This window comes from Biomphalaria glabrata, chromosome 8 (genome assembly GCF_947242115.1).
Source record: "Biomphalaria glabrata chromosome 8, xgBioGlab47.1, whole genome shotgun sequence".
In the NCBI taxonomy this organism is placed as follows: domain Eukaryota; kingdom Metazoa; phylum Mollusca; class Gastropoda; family Planorbidae; genus Biomphalaria; species Biomphalaria glabrata.
In genome coordinates this window covers 702,831-725,829 of record NC_074718.1, presented here as the reverse complement: position 1 = coordinate 725,829, position 22,999 = coordinate 702,831, and the positions used below count along the sequence as shown (strand labels likewise).

At 35.3% G+C, this 22,999-nt stretch overlaps 1 protein-coding gene across 1 annotated transcript; it reads right to left on the bottom strand.

The window, feature by feature from the left end:
• Nucleotides 1–6,729: 6,729 nt before the first annotated feature.
• Nucleotides 6,730–22,648, bottom strand: LOC106064052 (dipeptidyl peptidase 2-like; the record flags this gene model as incomplete). The annotated part of the gene is made up of 13 exons (XM_056038004.1): nt 6,730–6,905; nt 8,000–8,070; nt 8,627–8,691; nt 8,887–9,043; nt 9,469–9,581; nt 12,451–12,511; nt 13,711–13,877; nt 14,651–14,738; nt 16,629–16,764; nt 16,862–17,025; nt 19,332–19,471; nt 22,264–22,292; nt 22,578–22,648. Coding segments are annotated over 13 exons (1,344 nt in total), but the record flags the coding sequence as incomplete, so codon positions are not given.
• Between the last annotated feature and the right edge of the window lie 351 nt (nt 22,649–22,999).

Here is a 22,999-nt window from a genome sequence, read left to right as displayed (position 1 = left end):
ATGCTTTTTTCTTTAAACAATAGGTGCCGGTATTTAGTGATGGATTGCCTAACTTTTAACTACTAATAAATAATGATAATTTTAAACGTTAAAATACAAGAAAAGTAATATTTTTTCCCCAAATTTAAAAATGTGTCGGTACGCCGTACCGGTGCGTAGGGCCTACCGTCACAAAAAAAAGCACTACATATAGCTAAGAAGTTAACTGACATTAAGATTTACTTACAGAAAGTAATTTAAAAAATAATAATTTAATTTCTAGAGCGCTGTTAACAAATATGATGTAGGCCCAAGGCGCTGTGATAAAATTACAAACATAATCACGACTGCTAAAATGACAAACTAATCTAAAAAGGTTTTGAACAGATGTCTTAATGTTCTTCTTGAATATAGTGTAGCTATGTTGTCTGTCTGAGGTCAAAGGGGAGTGAGTTCCAAATCTTTGGTTCGTGTACTGAAAAAGCCCGCAAAACCGTAACTTGGCATCACTAGTAGCGTTGAGTCCATGAAGCGCATCAGTGTTCTTTGATGGAGTGACCAGTTCAATAAGGCACAATGGCATTTTATTTATGTAGATGCGCTGATGGCAAAGTGTGACCACCTTGTAGTCCAGCGGTTCTCAAACCTTTTTAGTACCGCGACACTCAGTCTTATACACAAAATCAGGACAGTATTCAATGATAAGTAAGACGATATGTGTTAAAAGTGTTGGGTTGGCATGGAAAAAGAAGATGATTGTAATAACTAATGGAGCCCTTGCGCCTTTGACTAAGAAAATCATTGGTTTGTTAATGAAATTAAAGAACAATATCCCAAACAAAAACTCTATACGGGAAAGTTAGCGCAAAGCTGAATTGAATATCAAACGATCCAGAGCTAGCCACATGCATTTCCGAGAAGTATATGTAGGCCTGTATGAAGATTTGGAAACACAACACTAAGATGTTCAATACCATACAGTAATAATCCCCTGGTTTAGTAAGAGGAAGGTATTGGGGAGAGTGTTGGATCACAAGGAAGAAAATGTTTTGTTCCTTGAAAATATTGACTTTGTTACTAATATTTGTAATGAAGAATGGAAGCATAGCAATAAAATGTTTGTTTGTAAAATGTTTTACATATTTCGGATGCTCCTTCAGAGTTGAAGATAGTTTACTTCCTAGTCCAAACCTCCCGCAGGATGACGGGGGATGGGAGCGGGCAGGGTTTGAACCCTGACCATTGATAAATCCAAACGACAATCTAGCGCGCAAACCGCACGACCAGGCAGCCATCCAATAGGTTGTTTGAGCATGAAATATATGTGCATGTTAAATCTTTTCTAACAAAGTTTCTCCAGGCTAATACGTGAAAACTTGTTTATTCTTTTTTCTTTGCTGGGAGGTAAAACTATCTGTAATGAAATGGTTCAAAAGTACAAGACTTATTTGAATTCCTTGATTGTGGAAATTAGAAAGCGAAATTTAAATTAAGGCCTCAAGAATTTGGAACCAGTTTTGAATACCCTCAGCTCACCATTTAGTGCTAAAGCTTATTTAGCCTCAAATACTACCCGAAAGTGAAGTTCAAGTCAGTTCTTTTGCGGGAGTTTTATGGATGTATTATCACACTTTAAAAAACGTTGCTGATAAACTTTCACAATATTTAGGCCCACATACATCTGTAAACAGACTTTTTTTTTATTTGAAAATAAACAAGTAGGCCTATAAGAACAGGTCGATGTCGACTGACTATAATTTGAAAGCAGTCAAAAAAATAATAATAATAACAACTAGTAGACCATGAGTAGACCTAAGCTAGTTCCACACTTGCGGAACATGTACAAGTGTAAGCAGTGAAATACTTTACCACATAAGTACGACTGTACATTTGTGGTTAAATGTGATTTAAAAGACAATAACAACATTTGTAAAATTAGTTTCAGACATTGTAATTCCTCAATCGGAAGTGTAAAAAATTAAATGCAAATACAATTTGGTATAAATGTGAATAAAAAGACAGTAGCCTTTACAGAGTTGGAGAGTGTATTTATTTAAGTCGTAAGAATGTGAATAAAAAGACAGTAGCCTATACAGGGTTAGAGAGTGTATTTGTCTACGTTGTAAGAATGTGAATAAAAAGACATTAGCCTATACAGAGTTAGAGAGTGTATTTGTCTAGGTTATATATCTTATATAATACAGACGTTACTTCAAAAAAGAAGATGATTACGTCCTACGCGTCATGCATTTAGTCATGCAAATTAACCAATGACTTAAATTCTGCCAAGTCACTGGTTTTCCTGGCTGGCTCAGGCAACCCATTCCATGCTCTAATAGCACTAGGGAAGGAGTAGGCTATTTGTACAAATTTGTCCTAGCATATGGGACGAGGAATGTGCCTTTATCTTGGTGTCTTTCAGAGTATTTTATTAAATTTTGTATTTGAATATTATGGTTCAGTGTTTTATGTATAATTGCTACTTTACTTTTGAGTCTTCTGTCCTGAAGGCTTTCTAAATTTAGTGATTTTACTAAGGGTGTTACTCTAGTCAAATGTGAATATTCATTTGTTATGAATCTCACTGCTCTATTTTGTGTATGTTCCAGTTACTTAATGTTTTCTTGAGTTGAGGGGTCCCAAACGGAGGATGTATATTCTATTATTGGCCTAACCAAGGTTAAATAACATTTTAGTTTTATGTTCTTATTTGACTTATAGAAATTTCTTTTAATAAACTCTAATGCTTTTTTTGATTTTTTTTATAGTTTCATCAATATGTGGATTCCGTGACAGTTTTTCATTTATCATAACACCTAGGTATTTTGCGTGTTTAGTCTGTGTTACTGGTTTGCCATGAATAAGATAAGTGAAATTAGGTTGTAAGAATGTAAATAAAAAGACAGTAGCCTATACAGAGATAGAGCTTGTATTTGTCTAGGTTGTAAAAACATATTAGATACATTCCTAATTTTTTTTTAATGCGGCCTTCGACAAAAAATGGTTGCCCCCACCCCTGCTTTAGACTGATCTTGTAAGTTTTTAGGAATGCAACATTGACGTGAAAGCCATTTTTCCTCAGCCGAGTATCACGGCCGTTCTCCTGACTTGTTTTCTGTAAGGTTCTTTAATCTTCATTGCAAAACCAGTTTCTAGAAATAAGGTGGACATTTTTGTGTTTTTTTTTCTGTTTTTTGTAGTTCGTCAACCATTGCTAAAACTTGCTGTTTAGATCTGAAAGTAAAGCTCAGCATCTCAAAAAAGCTTTAGTCACCTTTTTGTTCGGTCAGCTATGACTTAATTTTCTTTTCATCAAAACGTAAAACATATTACAAACAATGCTTCAACATGTTGAGAGTAGGCGGCGGCTGAGCGGTAAAGCACTTTGCTTCCGAACGGGGTTCTGGGTTCGAATTCTGGTGAAAACTGGGATATTTAATTTGGGGATATTTGGGTGCTTCTGTGTCCACGCAACTCTAATGGGTAGGCCTACCTGAAATTAGTTGGCGAAATCAAAGGTGGTTGGTCGTTGTGTTGGCCACATGATACCCTCGTTTACATTGGCCCCCAAAAACAGATCAGCTGCCTAGTGCCTTCCGTTGCCTCCCTTACTTTTCTATTTCATTTGGGGCCACCCTACTCACTTCGCCTAGGCCGGCCAAGGGCCGCCTATTGCCTAAGGCCGGCCCATTGAAAGATGACCTTTATATCATCTGCCCTATATATCGCAAGGTCTGAAGGAGAACATATATTTTATATAAGTGCAATAACACACGTACTAATACTTTTCACAAGACAAAAGTTAATCGATTCAAAGTTAAAAAAAAAAAAGATATAGGGTCAATTTATAAGGACTTGGAATGAAAAAAAAAAGTTTTAAAATGTACTTTTCCGTAAGGGAAAAAAATCCTGTGTTGATAATTCACAAAAGCACAATACAGTTTAACTCAAACGAACTAATTAAAGCTAGAAAAGAAAAAAAAATAATTTGAAAATGATTGTCGCAGTTGTAAAAAAAAAAGGGGTGGGGTGGAGGACATTAGATTGTGCTGACGAAGGAAACATTTGTTTTACTTTTCAAATTCTCTGGCACTTCTACAATAGAGATTGGAAAACAAAATTCAATTCAATGCGGCAGTACTCTGACAAATAACACGAACCCTTCCTAATCCTACCAATGTTCATGGCCTCAAGAATATTCTTAATCCTGGGAATATAGTGGCCTCAAAGATGACTACGTGGTCAGTTGTCACCACCCATATGAATGATAAAATTATAAAATAGTTTTAGTGAACTCTGATAGTCCCTTTCCACAACAGCTCTACAATGTTAATGATAATTACTGATTTGCCTAGCCTGACGACTGAAATCTGTCTGTCTTGGCAGTTAAAAATAGGTATATCCCAGTAAAATAACTATAGTCTAGACTAGTCTACAGATCATGTTTCAAGGCCAGATGTTTTGGTTTCACAATTAGGTTAAGGCGACCTAGGTAGATGGACAGTGACACAAAGGTGTAGCCTACATCCAACTATTATGTGATCGATCGACTCTCCTATATTTCCGCACAATGAACATCGAGTCAATAACATCGAGTTTCAGTATATGATTTTTGTAATTTTCCGCTGTTGAATACTTTTTTTTTTTTTAATTGGCGAATCTCAAAGCTTCATAGGTCCTATTTGCCCAGGGATGCGTGTAGGACGTAATTATCTATAAAGTAGGCCTAACATCTGTAATTACAAGATTTGTTTTTCACCATCTTTCTCTCATAGCTTTCATCTTGGCCGTGCCGGCTGAGTGGTAAAGCAGTTGGCTTTCGAACCTAGGGGGTCTCCAGTTCGTATCTCAGTGAAGACTAGGAGTTTTCAATTTCGGGATTTTTAGGAAGACCTGAGTATTCTAAACCGTAATGGACACCTGACATTAGAATGGGAAACTGAAGGTAAATTGTCATTGTGCTGGCCACATGACAGCTTAGGCGATAGAAACATGACTTTTACATCGATCTTCCTATAAATCGAAAGGTCTGAAAAAAAAAAAAAAAAAAGCATATCTCTTTATCTCCATCTCTTTAAACTTAAATCTGTACAGAGAATGTGATTAACATAATGTGTTATAGACATCGCAAGTCTGATTGCCAGGTCAATTTGCTTAATACAAAAGCTGAAGTAAAGAACATTGAGAACAAGAAGTTGCTAATACTGAACATCGGATGTGTTTTATAAAACATGTCTTTTGTAATTTACGTTGTACGTTATAATCTAGTCTATGACACATTACTTAATTTGTTTTTTATCACGTCAGAGTGCTACGAGATATTCACCAGCAAAAAAAATACTTAAAGCAAAAGCAATGCGGCAATAGATCAAATCTACCCTTGCATTGAGTGTGAATGAGTTTTCTAATTCAAACCTTCTTGGAGTTCAGAGCAAATGAGTGTGTTCATCTTCAATCACGAGGGAAGAGCTTGAATTTTATTTATTAGTTTTCAATACAGTACAGAGACTCTTCAATATAGATAAAGGCATATTCCTTGTTCCATATTCTAGGAAAAATTTGTAAAAATACTTCTTCCATTGTGCTATTAGAGCATGGAATGGGTTGCATGAGTCAGACAACAAAATTGATGACTTGGCGGAGTTTAAGTCATTGATTAATATGCACGACAATTGGCATAGGGAGCATCCAATTACCTAAGGCTGGGTTAAGATTAGTCAAATAGCAATTTATAATGAAATCTTTTTATTTCAAAAGAAATATAATTTACAATTTGATGTTTAATGTATATCCAATAGAAGTAGTGCCTTGTCTCATTTGGTATGTGCTCTGGACTGTTGTTTGGTGGTCTTGATGTTCCCGGGTTCAAGATTGCCCACCTCCATCCCCTATCATCCTGATGAAGGTTTGAGCTAGGTTGTAATTATCTTCACAAATCTGGAATATTGCTAACATGTAAAACATTTGACTAACTTAGACCTTCCCACGCCATTCAGCGCATTGAGCGGCAAGCTGTGTCCATAAAGATCTGTCATTGGCAATGTCTGAAGCCTCGTCCTACCTGGTGTCCACTGTTCTGAGGTCCTCCATCAAGGTGTGGCGCCAAGTAATACGAGGACGTTCCTGTTTGCGCTTTACTAGTATTGGCCTCCATGTCATCGCAACTCTTGGTATGCGTAGCTCATTTTGTCGTAGAACATGTCCTGCAAACCTCATGCGACGCTCTGTCACAACCTCACTAAGTGTTCGACTCCCAGTGTTGAGGTGTATTTTTGTCTCGAGCCCAATGGCTTGGCTTGTCCAAATAGGCTGCAGCCTTTGTAAAATGCTCCCTGCCTTTCCTATTCGGCATGCTACATCATGAGGGAAGCGTGGTCGAGAGGCCAAGTACGCTTGAACTTGGCTTGGTTACCTAGAAGGGGGCTCAAGGTTAGACACCCGAGGTAGAGTTGTGTTTACTGAGTGCCTAAAGGCAGCACAGAAAACCAACTAGATACCCCCTCACTGGTCCACATACGAGATTGGACCAAAAGCATTCTGAGCATGCTATAAGCATGAAAGTAACGCTATATAAAAGCTATAATAATAATGGTAGGCACCCCCATCATTTTGTTATGATGCTGCCATGGTAAGTAAACTTGTCCAGCTCTTCAAGTTTTGACTTGCCAAGTCTGATGGGGGCACCCTTTGCCTTTTATCCCACTCCCAAACTTAGATTTGACTAACAAACAAACATATTTTCTATGAAAATTTTAAAGTTTCAAGACAAGAAATTTATTCCATGAAACATTTCTGCATTCACAGTCATGTATTCAAAGTACAATGAAACTTAGATGATTTTAGGTCAACTAAGCCATTGCCTGAGGATAGCTTTTTCTTTTTCTCTGGCTAACACAACACCAGGAGGATCCAGCTGATTGGAGGACCTGCAACATAGAAAAAAAAAAACAATCATGACAGTAATTTTAACCGATGCTTGGCACTCAAAACAATTATTTGAGTATGCCCTTCTTTATGGTTTAGAGACATGGAGAGCTACTAAAACAAATTTTGAAAAAAATCCTTTGTTAATAGATGCCTACGCCAGATTAGGAATCAGGTGGCCATAAAAGATAACTACTGTCAATTTTTGGGCAAGATCTAGGCAAAATCCCAAAGCCCAAGATATCAAAAAGCACCAGAGGTTGAGACGGATAGGACACACTCTGCAAAAACCAACTACCAATGTTGCAAGGCAGGCACTTGAATCTTGATTGGAATCCAAAAGGAAAGAGGAAACTGGGCAGACCCAAGCAAACCTGGAAGAGGTTAGTCATCAGTGAAGCTGAGGGTACTAGAATGATGAAGAAAGCTGGTCAGAACTGAGTTCGGAGGAGAAATGTGGTTGCAGCCCTATGCTCTGCTGGGACTAAGTCATCAAGTCAATTTGTGTTATTTTTCAAAATTTAAATATGTACTGTAATTATTATTTTATAGATTTAAAAAAAAATGAGATTACTGCTGAAAATGTACGCTTCCTAAAATTTATTTTAAGAAAATAATTGTTTTTATTCTTAATGTCTCAATATGAGATGAGTGCGTAATATTTTTATAAAATAGACTAATCAGTAATGGCACCTAAAGATAAAATAAAGATTGTAAGGAGTACAGTATGTACTGTCCTGGTTTAGTTGTGAAATAGTTGGTTGTCAGATACTGGTTTGTTTGTTTTTAACAGAATTTTATATGTCCCCCCCCCCAGGTTGGAGTTATTGCCCTTGAGCTAGCATTTATATTGTTAGGAGTCCTGCTTTTGACCAAGATATGTGCAATATTCTTTTTTATTTCAGCAATTAATTGTTGTTGTTGCAGCAATAATTCCAATTTCATGAAATACACATTTTCTTTTCTAAATATTATGCTGTTTCCTCAAATGTTTGACTGTCCTAAACTTGATTCATTCACTCTTTGTGATAAGGAGTTCACATTTCTATAAAGCTATATATTGTAAAAAAAAGTATCTATTTGTTTAAATACTAACCTCAAATCTAAGTGATGTGCTCCACCAATGACTGCCACAGATACAAGACTTTCAGAAAGATCTTCATTTACCTGGTAAAGCGTACAAATAAATATATTTATATATACTGAAACCAATTTTGTTCCATAGAATTGTAACATTTATAAATTAAAAAAATGATTTTTTTATTTCTAACAAATTGAAATAAACTAATGAGATGGAAAACTTTAAATTCACGTCTGTCATCTGCATTACTAATTTTTTAACAAACGGCTTGCTTGACCTATAACATTGAGTATAAAAAAACAATATTGCTGATGATATTTAAATGTTGCAAACTTGGTATCATGATAATACCAAAGTTTAAAGTTAGTCTTGTTATACTCCAAGTTCTCTAATGCAAGATGAAGGCTAACTGCAGCTAAAAAATGGATTGTTTTCTTTTGGGTGATTTCTATCTGTTAATTATGGATTTTCCTTGAGTGCAAAAATGTCTATTCTTGCATTCAAAAGACCATTTACTATTTCATTTAAGTAATTTAATTTCCAATCTGAATACTTAGGCTTTGTGATGCTAATTCATCATTTATTGTTACAAACTATACACTTAATTTGACCTAATGTTAGGAAATACTAATTGAGTCTTACCCCTCCTCCCATCCAAGGATCCAGATTTCCATTAGAAAATATAATGTTGCTGGCACTCTTAATATCTGAAAATGAAGTAAAAATAGTTAATGTTTTAAATGCAAATGTATTTTCCTGTTAATATAAAATTATTCCCACAATTTCTACAAAGCTAAAATGAATAGTAATTTAAACAATTCTGCTTGCACACAATTTGTTTTTGCTTTTTTTAGTGTCCATTAACTATTTATAATTCTAACTCTTACAATCTTCTCACTCACTCTGTCCCCAAAACTGTACAGCTGTCCAGTTATCTCTAGGTGTAATGCCATACTTCTTCTGGCAATAAGCTGCTCTCAGCTCTGGGTTCCAGGGGAGAACAGGAAACATGTCTGTAACACTATTACTTCCTCTGGGTGACAGTAATTCAGTACAAGCCTAGGCAAAATATAAGATTATTGTTAGTGATAGCCCAGTGACTAAATATAATATACTACACAACAGACCGGAGGCACGGTGGCTGACGATAAAGCGCTTGGCTTCAACCTGGTGAAGACTAGAATTTTTAATTTCAGTATCTTTGGGCGCCTCTGAGTCTACCCTGATATTAGTTGTGGAAAAGTAAAGGCGGTTGGCCATTGTGCTGCCCACATGACACCCTTGTAAACTGTAGGCCACAGAAACAGATGACCTTTACATCATCTGCCCTATAGATCATAAGGTCTGAAAGGGGAACTTACTTTTTAAAAATAATACCAGGACCCCCGGTTCGAAAGCCAAGTGCTTTACCGCTCAACCACCACACCTCCAAGTATTATTAAAAGGAAAAAAAACAACACTATTGTCACAACTGTGGCTCTTACTTGGTAATCCCAAGCAATGGCATCTGGTCCAGATCCACAGCCAGATGGGTCTGAACATTCAATGAATTCAGAATAAATATCATAACATTGTAAAGAGTTGTTGTAGAAAACACCTGAAACAAAAAAAAAAAGACAATGAATAAGCCGGTTATAAACCATATTTGTTTATATTAATTAATAAGTAAAAGTAAGTAAAGTTCCCCTTTATCCTGAAATTAAAACCCCAGTCTTCACCGAATTCTAACCCCGGACCCTGGTTTGGAAGCCAAGCGCTTGACCACTCAGCCTCCTGTTTATATTAATGATAGAGTTAAAACTTTGGAGGTTCACTAGACCTCAGTGATTGAGATGAGGACCATGACTATCATGAAGGAGGAGATCCTGAAGACAGGAGCATGTGAATGGGTGTGGAGGTATATGGTGCTGCATCCCAAACTTTATTGGACATTTGTTGTTTCTTGGACACATCAGCTGCATGGAGAGAACTGCTGCGAAGACAACATCGATCCGACCATAAAAAATGTCTATAGTCTTTTATCTCACTTTACACTAGATGAACCATAGTCACTCTACAATTGACATGATTTATTTAGTTAATCAGAGTTGGTGGCAAGGAAATTGAGAAAGTTAGTCAGAGTTGTAGAGAGGGCTTTAAAAGAAATAGAGTTGGAGTTGAAATAGTTAGAGTGTGTGATGACTTTTTCTTGGTGTTAACCTATTTTGTACCCAAATGGACACGAAAATATGCAAGTAAGGTTTATCACCTGAAAATATGCATTTCCTCCTCTAAAGCAAAAAAGAAACCAAAAAAAAATAATTAAAATAAAAAACAAGTAGTATTGCTAATGACTTATGTAAATCAGTGCGTCACTGTCTGGGAATGGACTTTTCGTATTAGATCTACCAGGATGTAGTATTGCTTTTTTTCTTTTAAGCGCTGATGCGTGAAGATTTAAATGTTAACTAGATCTTACTGATCTAAATAAAGCGGAGTTCCTTTAAAAGTGTCAGTTACTTAAAAGTCTTCAAACTGAGTGGGAATTAATTGATTATTTAGTTCTAATTCATCTAGACTGGATCTAGAACTACAAATATTTTTAAGATATCAGAATTTACGTAAATCTTTATTTAGAAATGTCTAAATCTAATTCTAGCCTAGATTCTAGAATAGTCTAGATGTGACCAGGTGTGTACTACACTGATAGATCTGTTCTAGATCTAGATTGGATTTTTAGTAAACCGCCAAATCCAAGAAAGAGTTCTTTTACGATAAAAGTGAGAAGGGCAGAGGTTTTAATAGAAGAAATATTGTTTCATTTTGGTTGAGCTTAATCTCTTTTTCTCTTAGCATGATAAAGGAAATCAAACTGATATTCCCTGACTTGCAGAACGTTTCTCTTGTGGCAGATCTAAAGCCACTGTTAAAGTCACTACTGACTTGCTAGGTTCCATTACTTATGAATGTCGAAATTCAAAGAATGAAGTCAGTGGCTTTCACGGCTGAGTGTGCTATTTTCTAATGCTGACAAAAGTTATTAATTTTTGTATTCCTTGCCCCCTCCTTCAACACATCTGTTTGTTTGATAAAACAACTTCAAGTATTAGAAACCAGAATAAATAGCTTTATCTTACAACAGCTATTTAGCCCAACTTCTACATTAAAAATAAGTTCAATTTTCTTCTTCTTCTTCTTCATCGTTCTCATTGTTATGTTGGAGTGTTCATATGACTAGACCAATACATGAGATGAACTGCGCAGTGGTTTCCAAATCAGGGAGCTCTCCATATAGTTTTCTTTCTATTGGGGTGATTTGGGGCCAATGTCTTATACGGGCCTCTTGGTAGAGAGAGCAGTTTTGGAGGACGTGGTCAGCATTTTCTGGTGATACTCCACATGGGCGGATTTCACTGGTTCCAATTTTGAGCTTCCGGAACATGTGTTGTCGCATTCTGTCGTGTCCGGTCCTGAGTCGAAAGATTAGACGTTGGTCTTGTCGGGATAGCTTATAGTAAGCGTCATCTTTCTTGTGATTTGGATGGGAGCTCGTCCATTTCTCATTTATCTTATCTACAATTAATTTCTTCATTTCTTCTGGATAGAGTGCAGAGTTTACTTGTGAGTTTGTTCTCCCACTCTTGGCGAGTGTGTCAGCCTTCTCATTTCCTGCTAGTTGTATGTGAGATAAGTTCAATGACTACTTAGGATTATCTGCCAGAAAAAAGTCTTTAATAGGTTTGTTATTAGTGATTGAAGAAAGCACCACCCTTAGACCACTGCAACCTATGCGACCACAGTGGGCACCGCACTTTCATAGGTCCGCGCTAATTCTAGGTGTAAATTATTAAATTAAACCATAACAGGGTTCCCGCTGCCTACTGATTCTCCAGGAGCTCCTAGATATCTGAAATTATTAAAATCTCCTGAAACCTCATAAAAATCATGTGAAATGTATACAAAATTGTCATTATTGGGTGTTATCAACATGGAAAACCCCAATCCTACACGCAATTTAAAAAAAAAAAAGGCCATAATACAATACTTGTAATACTGGCATCTAGTGAAAGAAGCATCTTGCGCCTCAAACTAATCAAGAATTACTTCAGGTCAATAATTCTCGAAGATAGATTGAAAATTTTGGTGATTCTTGCTATTGAGCGTGATCTATATAGGAAACAGAAGTTTGATGATGGTATGACGGTAAATTTTGTGATAGACCTATCTGTTAATAAATGCTGTTAAACTTTAATTTTTCATTCTTAATAGAGTTTAAAACAATAAGGTAAATAAAAGTAACAAGAATAAATTAGATTTGAAGATTTGAAAAATGTTCAGCAAGATGAGCTATTTAAAAGTCATGTAGGTATCTGGCTTTGGACAAATATCATATTTTACTATCTGGTCATATCCGGCTCCTGACAAATAAGAAAAGGTACTATCTGGTGCTCCCCTAATCTTTATACATATAACATTTCTTTGCTTACCTGCAGCATTGGCCAGCCCCTCCAGTAAACTTGTTGAATTCATAATGAATTCACAGCCAACCTGCAAAGATAATTCATCATAAAATATTTAAACATTGTATTAGCTAATTATGCAAAGATTTAAAACTCTGAGAGATACATATAAAATGTTTGTTTTACATGTTGCTTCAGAGTTACAGCAAATCTACTTTTTAGTCCATACCTCCTGCAGGCAACAGAGATGGCAGTGAAGGGTATGAACAGTCCAGCATATATCTTAGAACAAGACATTCCAAATGTCTACTTAACATCAGATGTAGGCCAGTTTGCCAGATGGCAGCCTGGTCATGCAGTATGCATGCTGTACTGTCGTTCTTTCTTGACAGTCCTGGGTTCATACCCTGCCCGCTGCCATCCCCTGTCGTCCTGCAGGAGGTTTGGACTAGGAAGTAAATTATCTTCAACTCTGAAGGAACATACGAAACATGTAAAACAATTTACAAGCAAACAAACAAGTCTCCTTGTTGAGAATTATAACTGTAAATGTTCTAAATGCTGAATAAATATATGCTTTAAAAAAATATAAAGTACACTTTTTTTAATTGTTGTTAATATTTAAATCCCTAATAGGCTACACCCATGTATATGTAAATCTATATTTAATTTTTACAGCTATAAAGATTGTCTTGAGAATATTTTTTCTAGGATCTTATTAAATAAAACTCAATAAAGCTGTTATATACAATAAGTTCCATAAGGTTGTTATTGTATAAGCACTCCATTACCTACACATCGCTTCCAATGGCAAGCACCTCAAACAGCCTCTGACTACCAGTCCAACTCTTCTTGGCCTTCGTGTGTGGTTCAGATATTGAGTCTGGCAGAACTGTTATCACTAAAAGGAGAAGAAGCCAGTGTAAGTAACTGGTACCAAAACCAGTAAGCTATGAGCAGGAGAGGTTCATTAGCCTTGGCTGGCTATCACCAAGGAGAATTAAAATTCAAGCCTCTGCTGCCTTGCAGCTATACACAAACATGGCAAAGGCATATGGAATCAACACCGAGGAAAATCATGAGCCAATGACCCTTAATGAGGTTGCAGCAGACAATGCTGCACCCTAGCAGCTGGGTAGAGGGGCAGAGATGTGTAATTAAAATCATTGTGACCATAACTAATACACAGGCATTCATTTCATTTCTATGAAATCCATAGTCACTTTGCGACTGGAAAAGGTTACAGCAGTAATAGTAGAGTCTACATTTATTCTACATTGAACAAACCTTCACAGGAAAACCTGGCAAGTTGCCCATAAATCCTGTTGGATAAGGATAATTTAACACGGCCATTACAGTAAATGCACTTCTTATCCAACCAAGTAAATGTTGATAGGATTTGTCATCTTCAAGTGCAGTGCATAATTTGAATTCTTCGCTGATTACTCGCAGACCTAAACAATAAGAGATGTAAATTGTTTAAATTTTTTAAAGACAAATGATTTGGTTTAAGAAGGATATTTCCACTACTTTATTTGATACATGTGTGTGTATGTGTGAATGTACACTTTGGTTTCGTATAGTTATAATGTTTTTTGTTTGGTGTAATGCACAAATTGTAAGACAAATTTCCATACGGACAATAAAGATTATTATTATTATTATAATATTATATAATAACCCAGTTTTTAACAGAAAACTGTCATAACTACCCACACAAAAGTTTTCTTTTAACACTTAGTGGTTTGCTTCTAGCATGAAAATGTTGTGTAATAAAAGAGGTAAAATGCTTCCACAGAGAGTCATGAAAACAAATAGAAATATACTCCAGACCTTCACAAACAGATAACCTAAAGATATCTGCTGCTAACACAAAGTTTAAAAAGTGAAAGTGCAGCTGGATACACCTTATGAAAACCAACTACCAATGTAATGCAGGTACTTGAATGGAATTTGCAGGGAAAGTGAGCAAACCTGGAATAGGACGGTCATCAGTGAAGCTGAGGATACCGGAATGACATGAAGAACACTCTATGCTCCCCTGGGGTTAACAGAAATAAGTCAAGTCAAACTTTAACAGAATTTAATATAACCACCTTGTGATCTTTCATTGAAATTTTTTTTTTTGCAACTTAAGAATTTTACCAAACACAATGTTTAAACACTTTTTTTAAAATTTTGAAGTGTATTAAAACTTGTGATGGGAAAAGCAAAATATTATATTTACCAGAGGGACCAGATGCTGACAAATTATTCATTTTTTGAAATGCCATCTTGACAGAATCATAACATTTTTCATTAATATCCCTGAAATTCTTATATGCAAATATTGTGGAAGATGTATAGTATATTTCAATGACTATAATACATAATGCATACAAGATCGGTAAAAGCAGTGTCTTGCTAAATTAATATTATAATTATATATATGCAAAGAAAAAAAACAAAAAAACTAAATTCTTGTATAAACAAATCCTGGCTATGCCCATGAGCGGAGAACATACAAATATTTCTATAAGTACAAATTAATGACATACAAAATTAAAATGTCTTTTTTTTTTAAAGTAAATATGGATTGATTTATGTCACGATGTAACAAAGCTGCTTAAAATTTTAGAGGACATTTCATCACATTTAAAAATGTTGACAATCACACAAATAATATTCAGGTGTGCTGCAGTTAAGAATGAAAACAATCATACATTTTAGTAGTGTTACACAAGCATAACTAGCCTGTTATAGTCAGACTAGCTGTAAGATGGATTGACTAGATGCTGAGATCAGAAATAAAAGAAAAGTTATCTTTACTGTGTACTTGGCTCCGTGTAAAATAAAGTTTAATAATCAACTTGTTTAGTCTTCATCATCATCATCAAAACTCTTTATTTGAGTAAGGGCATGTGGGGGGGGGGGGACTCAAATTCACTCTTGCAAAAATTCTGGAGATTACTCCTGTTGTTGTGCGTTGTGCACACATGTAACAAAAGTCAAGAGCTTCCCAGACCTGTCAAGACAGAGATTAACAAGTCTGACTTAGACTTAGGTCCTCCCGTGCCGTTCAGCGCATTGGGCAGCAAGCTGTCTCCGTAAAGATCTGTCGTTGGCAATGTCTGAAGCCTCCTCCCACCTGGTGACCAGTGTTCTGAGATCCTCCATGGAGGTGTGGTGCCAAGTAATACGAGGACGTCCCTGTTTGCGCTTTCCTCGTATTGGCCTCCATGTCATCGAAACTCTTGGTATACATAGTTCAGTTTGTCATAGAACATGTCCCGCAAACCTCATGCGACGCTCTGTCACAACCTCACTAAGTGTTCGACTCCCAGTTTGGCAAAGGATTTCCTTATTTGAGACCCGATCTGTGTAACTGACTCCCAAAATCTGTCTCGGCCATTTTTTTAGCCACATTTAGCCTTTTCTCAATGTACCTCACCAAGTCAGGAGTAAGTGATTTTCAAAGCCTCACGGTTCCCCTTGGCCTCCACATCAAAACTGCAAACACTACCACAATTACCGAAAATTTTCACTGAGACAGAGCCAGGAAAATCAATGTAGACTCCTTAGCCTGTTTAGTAACAGTTCCAACTTTTCAAGTGCTAGAGAATGCATTATCTTCACCTCTCAATTTTCCCTATGTAGCCTAGAAACTAAGCTCAATGAAAATAGATGCCTTAGTCTACTTTGTCTGCAATCAATGTTTAGCAAAGAGTTAATTTTACATCATGAATTGAGCTATGAAGACAAAAGTTTTATGAGAAATAATAATACTCCCCCTAGGTACAGTAAACCAGTACAAGCCTAGACAAAATATAAGATTGTTGTTAGTGATACCCCAGAGACTAAATATAATATACCACACAACAGGCTGGAGGCGCAGTGGGGTTATGGTAAAGTACTTGGCTTCCAAATTAGGGGTCATGGGTTCAAATCCTGGTGAAGACTGGGATTTTTAATTTCTGGATCTTTGGGCACCCCTGAGCCCACCCAGCTCTAATAGGTACCTGATTTTAGTTAGGGAAAAGTAAAGGCAGTTGGTCATTGTGCTGGCCACATGATACCCTCATTAACTGTAGGCCACAGAAACATCATCTGCCCAATGGACCACGAGGTCTGAAAGGGGAACTTTTAGTATTGAGACAGAGAAATACTACCATAGAACTAATTTAATAAATGACAAATTCAGTTATATCAATGTGAATTTCTACTACCTGAGTTACATGTTGAAAGAAAAAATCACGAGGACTATTGATATCTTGCATGTGTATTGGAGCACTAGATGCTAGACAACCATCAATGATATTCGGATACTTAAATCTCATATAGGCCGCTAGCATACCACCATAGCTGAAATATACAAAAGTCTTTATATTATTACCACCCATAACTGACAGTGAAAGTGAGACCTAAATTGAAATAAAAAATTATAGATGTAGAACTTCACCTGCCACCAAAAGCAATGACTTTACTTTGAGTCACATTTAACTGCTCTTTCAATGCTGTCAAGAAAACTGCAAAGTCAGCCATCGCTTGTTCTATGGTGAGTAGTCCCAGATAAGGTGGTTTAAAACTATCTGCACCAAATGGTAGAGATTTTCCATAAAATCTCTTTTGAAAAAAAAAATTAATTGAAAAAATCTAATTTTAACAGCTAAATGTTAACATTTTATGAATCAAAATATATAAATAAATTAGATTTTTAAAATGACTTATATATGCAACTTTAAAAAAATAGCCTCGCTTCACTAACAAGAGAAGTAGCTTTTTGAATTTTGGCTTGTAGGTTACGACATTCATTTAAAAATGAAGATTATTACACCCTAGCTCAAACCTCAGCAAGACAGTAGGGACGCTAGGGGATGGCAGTGGGTGGGATTCAAACCCAGGACCGTACAGATGACAGTCAACAGTGCAAACCACATAACTACGGAAATAATAATAATCATAATTAGTTATCTTTTTTTTATCCATGAGGAAATTTGTCTTACAATTTAGGCAATACATACAAGAAAAAGGTCATAAATATAACCAAGGAAATATATGTTCATAATCAAACATTACAGATCACAGACTATTATTACATGTGTAATTTATTTCATACATTTATAGATGATGAATGGATCTACCCTACCCATCTAAATAAGCTGTCATTTCTTGTTACCAATTATGATGGAAATAGAATATATATTTTTAAAAGAAACACACTTTATATGACAAATAATAATATTGTTATAACTCTAGTGGTGATGCAGATAGGGGTAATTATGTGTGTGTGTGTAGCCAGCTGACATGAATTACACAGGCCAGCACTAGACAAGCAGTCAACCATGATGAGTGGTAAAGGTCAACTGTGATGAGTGGCAACGGTCAACTGTGATGAGTGGCAACTGTCAACTTTGATGAGTGGCAACGGTCAACTGTGATGAGTGGCAATGGTCAACTGTGAAGAGTGGCAATGGTCAACTGTGATGAGTGGCAACAGTCAACTTTGATGAGTGGCAACGGTCAACTATGATGAGTGATGACGCAGATCTGTTCTGTGAATAATACTCATGCCAGTCAAGTCAGATATAGTCAGGATATCCAGAAGGGTCAAGCAATGTTCTAGCTGGTTTGAGAAAGCCTTCGGGGACACTATAAAAGCATAAAGGTGTCAGAGTCAAGGTAGTTTTGTTTGGAGTTAAGAGTCAAGACAGTTCAAAAATTTGAGATGAAGTCATGATTCAAGGTCAGGCCGAACACTGCGAGTCCAATGCAAAGTCAATGTAGAACAATTTAAACCCAGTGCAAGTCCGGGATGATTTTGATACAAGAGTTGATATGGCGGTACGATGTACAGTCAAATGTTACATGTTGCCAATCGTACATATCGGCTGTGATTTATTGGACATGTGCAGTTTGCAGTTAGCCTGGATAAATTTTAATGATGCCAAACAATCTAGACCAGTGATGCCCAAACTACGGCCCGCGGGCCATATCCGGCCAGCGACGTGGTTCAATCCGGCCCGTCGAGAAGTCGGCACAAAGCGTAGAAACACCCCCCTCCAAAGAAAAATTACGCTAAGGCCCTCACATCTTCTCTGATGGATTGGTCAATGACCTTTAAAATTTGTGCGTTTATGAAATGGACTCTGAATGTAGAATCTAAGAATCTAACAGGAAGAGTGTAACGTACTCATTTTACTTTTTTTGTGTGTGGATATTAAGCCAACATATTTTATTTGTAAAGAATGTGTGGATGTTAAAAAAAACAACATATAAACGGCTTTATAAAAAAGAATCTGACGACTTTCTTGGTTTGAGTCGCGAATAAAAGATTGTTAAATTTTTTAAAGCCTAGATGGTGGGGGTTGATGGGAATATTAACCTAATAGCGACTAGAAAATGAGTCGGTTGTAAAGCTGGCTACAATGCTGTTCATAGATCTAATTGAAGTAGAGGAATGAAGCCATTTTCTGACAACTTCAAATATCTCATTAATTAGTGTATTAGATCCACGGATTTGTAATAAAATAATTTCAGGTCAATGTCGATTCTTTTTTTTTGTACCTTTTCGTTCATGTGGCCCGTGATATGATTGTCGGAAATGAAAATGGCCCGCAAGTCGAATTAGGTTGGGCATCACTGATCTAGACTAACAGTAAATCTGATTTGTAGAAAATGAAGTAAATGAAATCAAATTACTTTCATAAAAAGTGTGGCTGAGAGGCTTAAACCGCTTGGCACCTATCAAGTGGACTCCAATTCAATACCCTACTCAAGCTAAGCTATGTTTTCTAAGCGCCTTAAGGCAGCTTAGAAACCTTCTCACTGATACTCCTCCACTCACAGGTCCAGTGTTTGGGCCATAGATCATTGAGCCTGTTATAAGCATGAAAGTTGCATAAGAACACAAATTTTTGGACAAAACTTACATGCTCAGGGAAGACAACAAAAGCTCCAAACTGTGGAGCAATTTCATGTACAAATCCTGTGGCAGTCCAAAATCCTTCAATGGGACCTTCATTGCCAGCATAGAAAAAAATTGGTCCTCCTTTAGGATCCCAGGATTCATCTAAAATTTAATCACAAATTATTTTCACTCTTACTGATTTTTTTCTCTCCATAAATCCAATAAATTTCAATAATAAAATAAAATTTGATGACATAAAAACTTTATAAATACAGAACATCAGCAAAAGTCAAACCAATATGAAACTTGATTACATATATATACATATATTATATATTAAAGTTAATAATTTTGTTATGTTTTTCATATACCCATAGTTCTTGATGGTGATATATTAAGCATATAATATTATATATTAGGCCTATATAAATCTAAAAGCAATAGGATAACCAAATGTAGAAAAAAAAAACATCTTAATCCACACCCTTCCTGCTCATAAAATAAATAGACTGTGTGCAATTGATTTTAACAACCTGGTCAGATAAACGTAGTCATGTAGGCCTAGTGTGATTCATGTTTGTAGTAGATGATTACAAGGCCACCCTGCATTTGTTCTCAATGTGTATTATGCAATAGTATTTGCTCAATTTTGAGTGTTCAAACAAGAAAATAACACACTGGCATGGTTAGTCAAGAAGATCTATCTTTACACTAAAATAGTTACACAGCCTCCCTGCCCCAAACAAAAAATAGACTGTGTGTCCAACTGATTTTAACAACCTAGTCAGATAAGACATACACATGTAGGCCTAGTGTACTGTAGTGTGCACTCCATAATGACTAGACCACCACATGTTTTTTTTTTGCGTGTTTAAATATTATGCAATATTGTTAGTTGTATGTTGAGTGGTCAGACAAGAAAATAACACACTGACATGGTTAGACAAGCATACATGTACTTTACACTAAAATAGTTATACAGGTCAAATGTTTCATAAAACTCTAGCAATTTCATTTCTATTTCTTTGGTTACTAGATATCTATATCTATCTAAATGTAAAATTAATTTATTTAATGAGATTTTAAACTTTATTGGCATAAGTACATTTTCCTCGTTATATAATAAGTTAGAATACAATAATTTTTTTAAAAAGTACTTCTTTTCTAAATGTAAAAATACAAACATACATACTTTTTATTTAGACAACTTTTTTTTTTTTATTTTATTTATGTAAGAAACATCTTCCTTATTACTGATTTTATTATGGAGAAATTAATTTATAATTTTTTCACAGTTTATTTGATTCAAAACAACAAAATTTATTCCAAACAGTCACTATATTTTGGCATCAATAAACTCAGATCCCCAGTCATAGACCCTCATAAAAGGTGTTTTAAAATTATGCATAAATACGAACACAAAAAATAAAAATCTGAACACACTTATTCTACCAAAATTAGGTCACTAGATAGTGACTTCTATACCGACTTTTAGACTTATTCTTGCCTAAATAGCTAAATCCTCTATATTCTCTCTATATAAATCTAGATCACTAGATCTATCTAGTAGGTTTAGATCTAGGCATTCAACTTCATTCAATGTATCAAGTTCACTCCAAACATTTAAATAAGATAATTAATATTGATGTTGAAAACTGGTTGTCAAGTTAGGAATAAATATTGGTAAGAAAATCGTATTTTAATACAAACACCATATAAGGCCTATTAAATTTTGTTAATGAAATCAAACAACTTGGCCTATGGCCTATGAATCAAATAAATCAGCAAAAAAACAGAATAAATGTTGGCGGGCTCATTAGCATTAGACTTAGCTTAGCCAACGAAAAAATATAGTCTTAATCCTATGAAGAGGTAAAGTCATCCTGGTAACTTAGAAAAAAAAAAAAAACCTGACTTACAAATTTGAAATTCCTCTTAAAACTCTTTCTTACATAAAAAATAAAAAGACAGCTAGATCTAAATGGAAGGAAATAGGGTCAGAATCATTGAAAAATGGACAAGCACATTATATAGATCTACATATTAATAAATATTATTAATACAGTCACAGTGCACTAGCAAAATAAAGATTAGATCTATAGATGTATAATTATAATAATTGTATTGTAATTAATGTAAACTATGTAAAGTAATGACCACAAAAGTCAAAACAGTGGCCAGTGATTTGTTCTGATTCTAGATCTATATTCTATATCTAAAATGTAGTAGTTAATTGTTAAATAGTACAGTACTAGATCTAGTAGTAACTAAGTAGTTCTAGATCTAGTAAAATCTAGTTACTAGTGAAGTGTAGTGGTACTGTGAAGTGTGAGTCTGTGACTGTCAGTAGTGTCAGTAGTACAGTACTGTCTTCTGTGACTGTCAGTAGACAGTAGTCTACTCAGACTACTACTGGAGTAGTATCAGTTCTGACAGTTGACTGTCACTGTACAGACTTTACATTACACTTTACAGAGTGACTGAGAGTGAAGTACTGACTACTCATACGATACTGAGTAACTCATACTCATCATACTCACTATCATACTGTCATGTTATTTATTAGTGTACACATTACACTGATTGTGACTGATTTAGCCCAAAATTTCTGTGACTTACCTAACCTAGGACCTAGGCTAAATTAGACACTAAGGCGGTAGATCTCTAGATCTACTAATCTAGATCACCTTTCCAGCTAAAAACACAAAAACACCAAGTTGTCTAGTAAATTTAATCTTTAAAATTGTAAACACCAAACAGATTTATAATAATATAGATTATAATAGATCTAGAATCTAGATTTTTCTAGATCCTTTATAAACTTTATACTTTATTGGCTTTATGTTTATCATTTTTTTATGATTCTAGATCTATGTCCAGAATAAATTACTCTAGATTAGTCTAGATTGTCTAATAGAATTAAGTATATGTCTATTTATAACTAGACTACCAACCTTGATACAAATAGTATTGTTTGAATGTTCTGTTAGAGAATGAAATCAAATTAAAATGGTCCACATATTGGTCAAAAAACCCTTTCTTATAAGGAAAATCAGCAAAAGTTTGTGTCAAATAAAACACAAAGATGAGATAATACAAATGACTAGACATGTTGCAAGAACTATTACACTATTACAGCTACTATATCTATAAATATTATTGTAATATTATAAATATAGATCTAGAGTCTGAATTGTCTAGATTATCCGCGTAGATCTAGAATCTAGAATCTATATAGTCTATATAGTCAATATAGATCTAGATTCACATGTGAAATTGCCGGATGTTGACAGTTTTAGGATGGGCGAAACTTGTGATCGCAGTTTTTATATTAGTCGAGGGTAATTTATTTTATTTCCATTTACATCATGCATGTTAAAGTTAAAATGCGAAAATAAAATCAATTTTACACCAGGGTCACATAACTTTGTGCATTATTTTGACCTGTATAAGTCAGGTGTAAGCAATTGACGCAACGACTATAATCTAGCTATATAGATCCAGATCTACTAGATCTATCATCTAGATCTAATTTAATTCTAACAATTTGAATCTGTTTGTTTGTGATATTTGTTTGTTTGTGATGTTTGTTTGTTTGTAAAAATGTTTTACATGTTTCGGATGTTGCTTCAGAGTTGAAAGTTGAAGAAAGTTTACTTCCTAATCCAGGACGACGGGGGATAGGAGCGG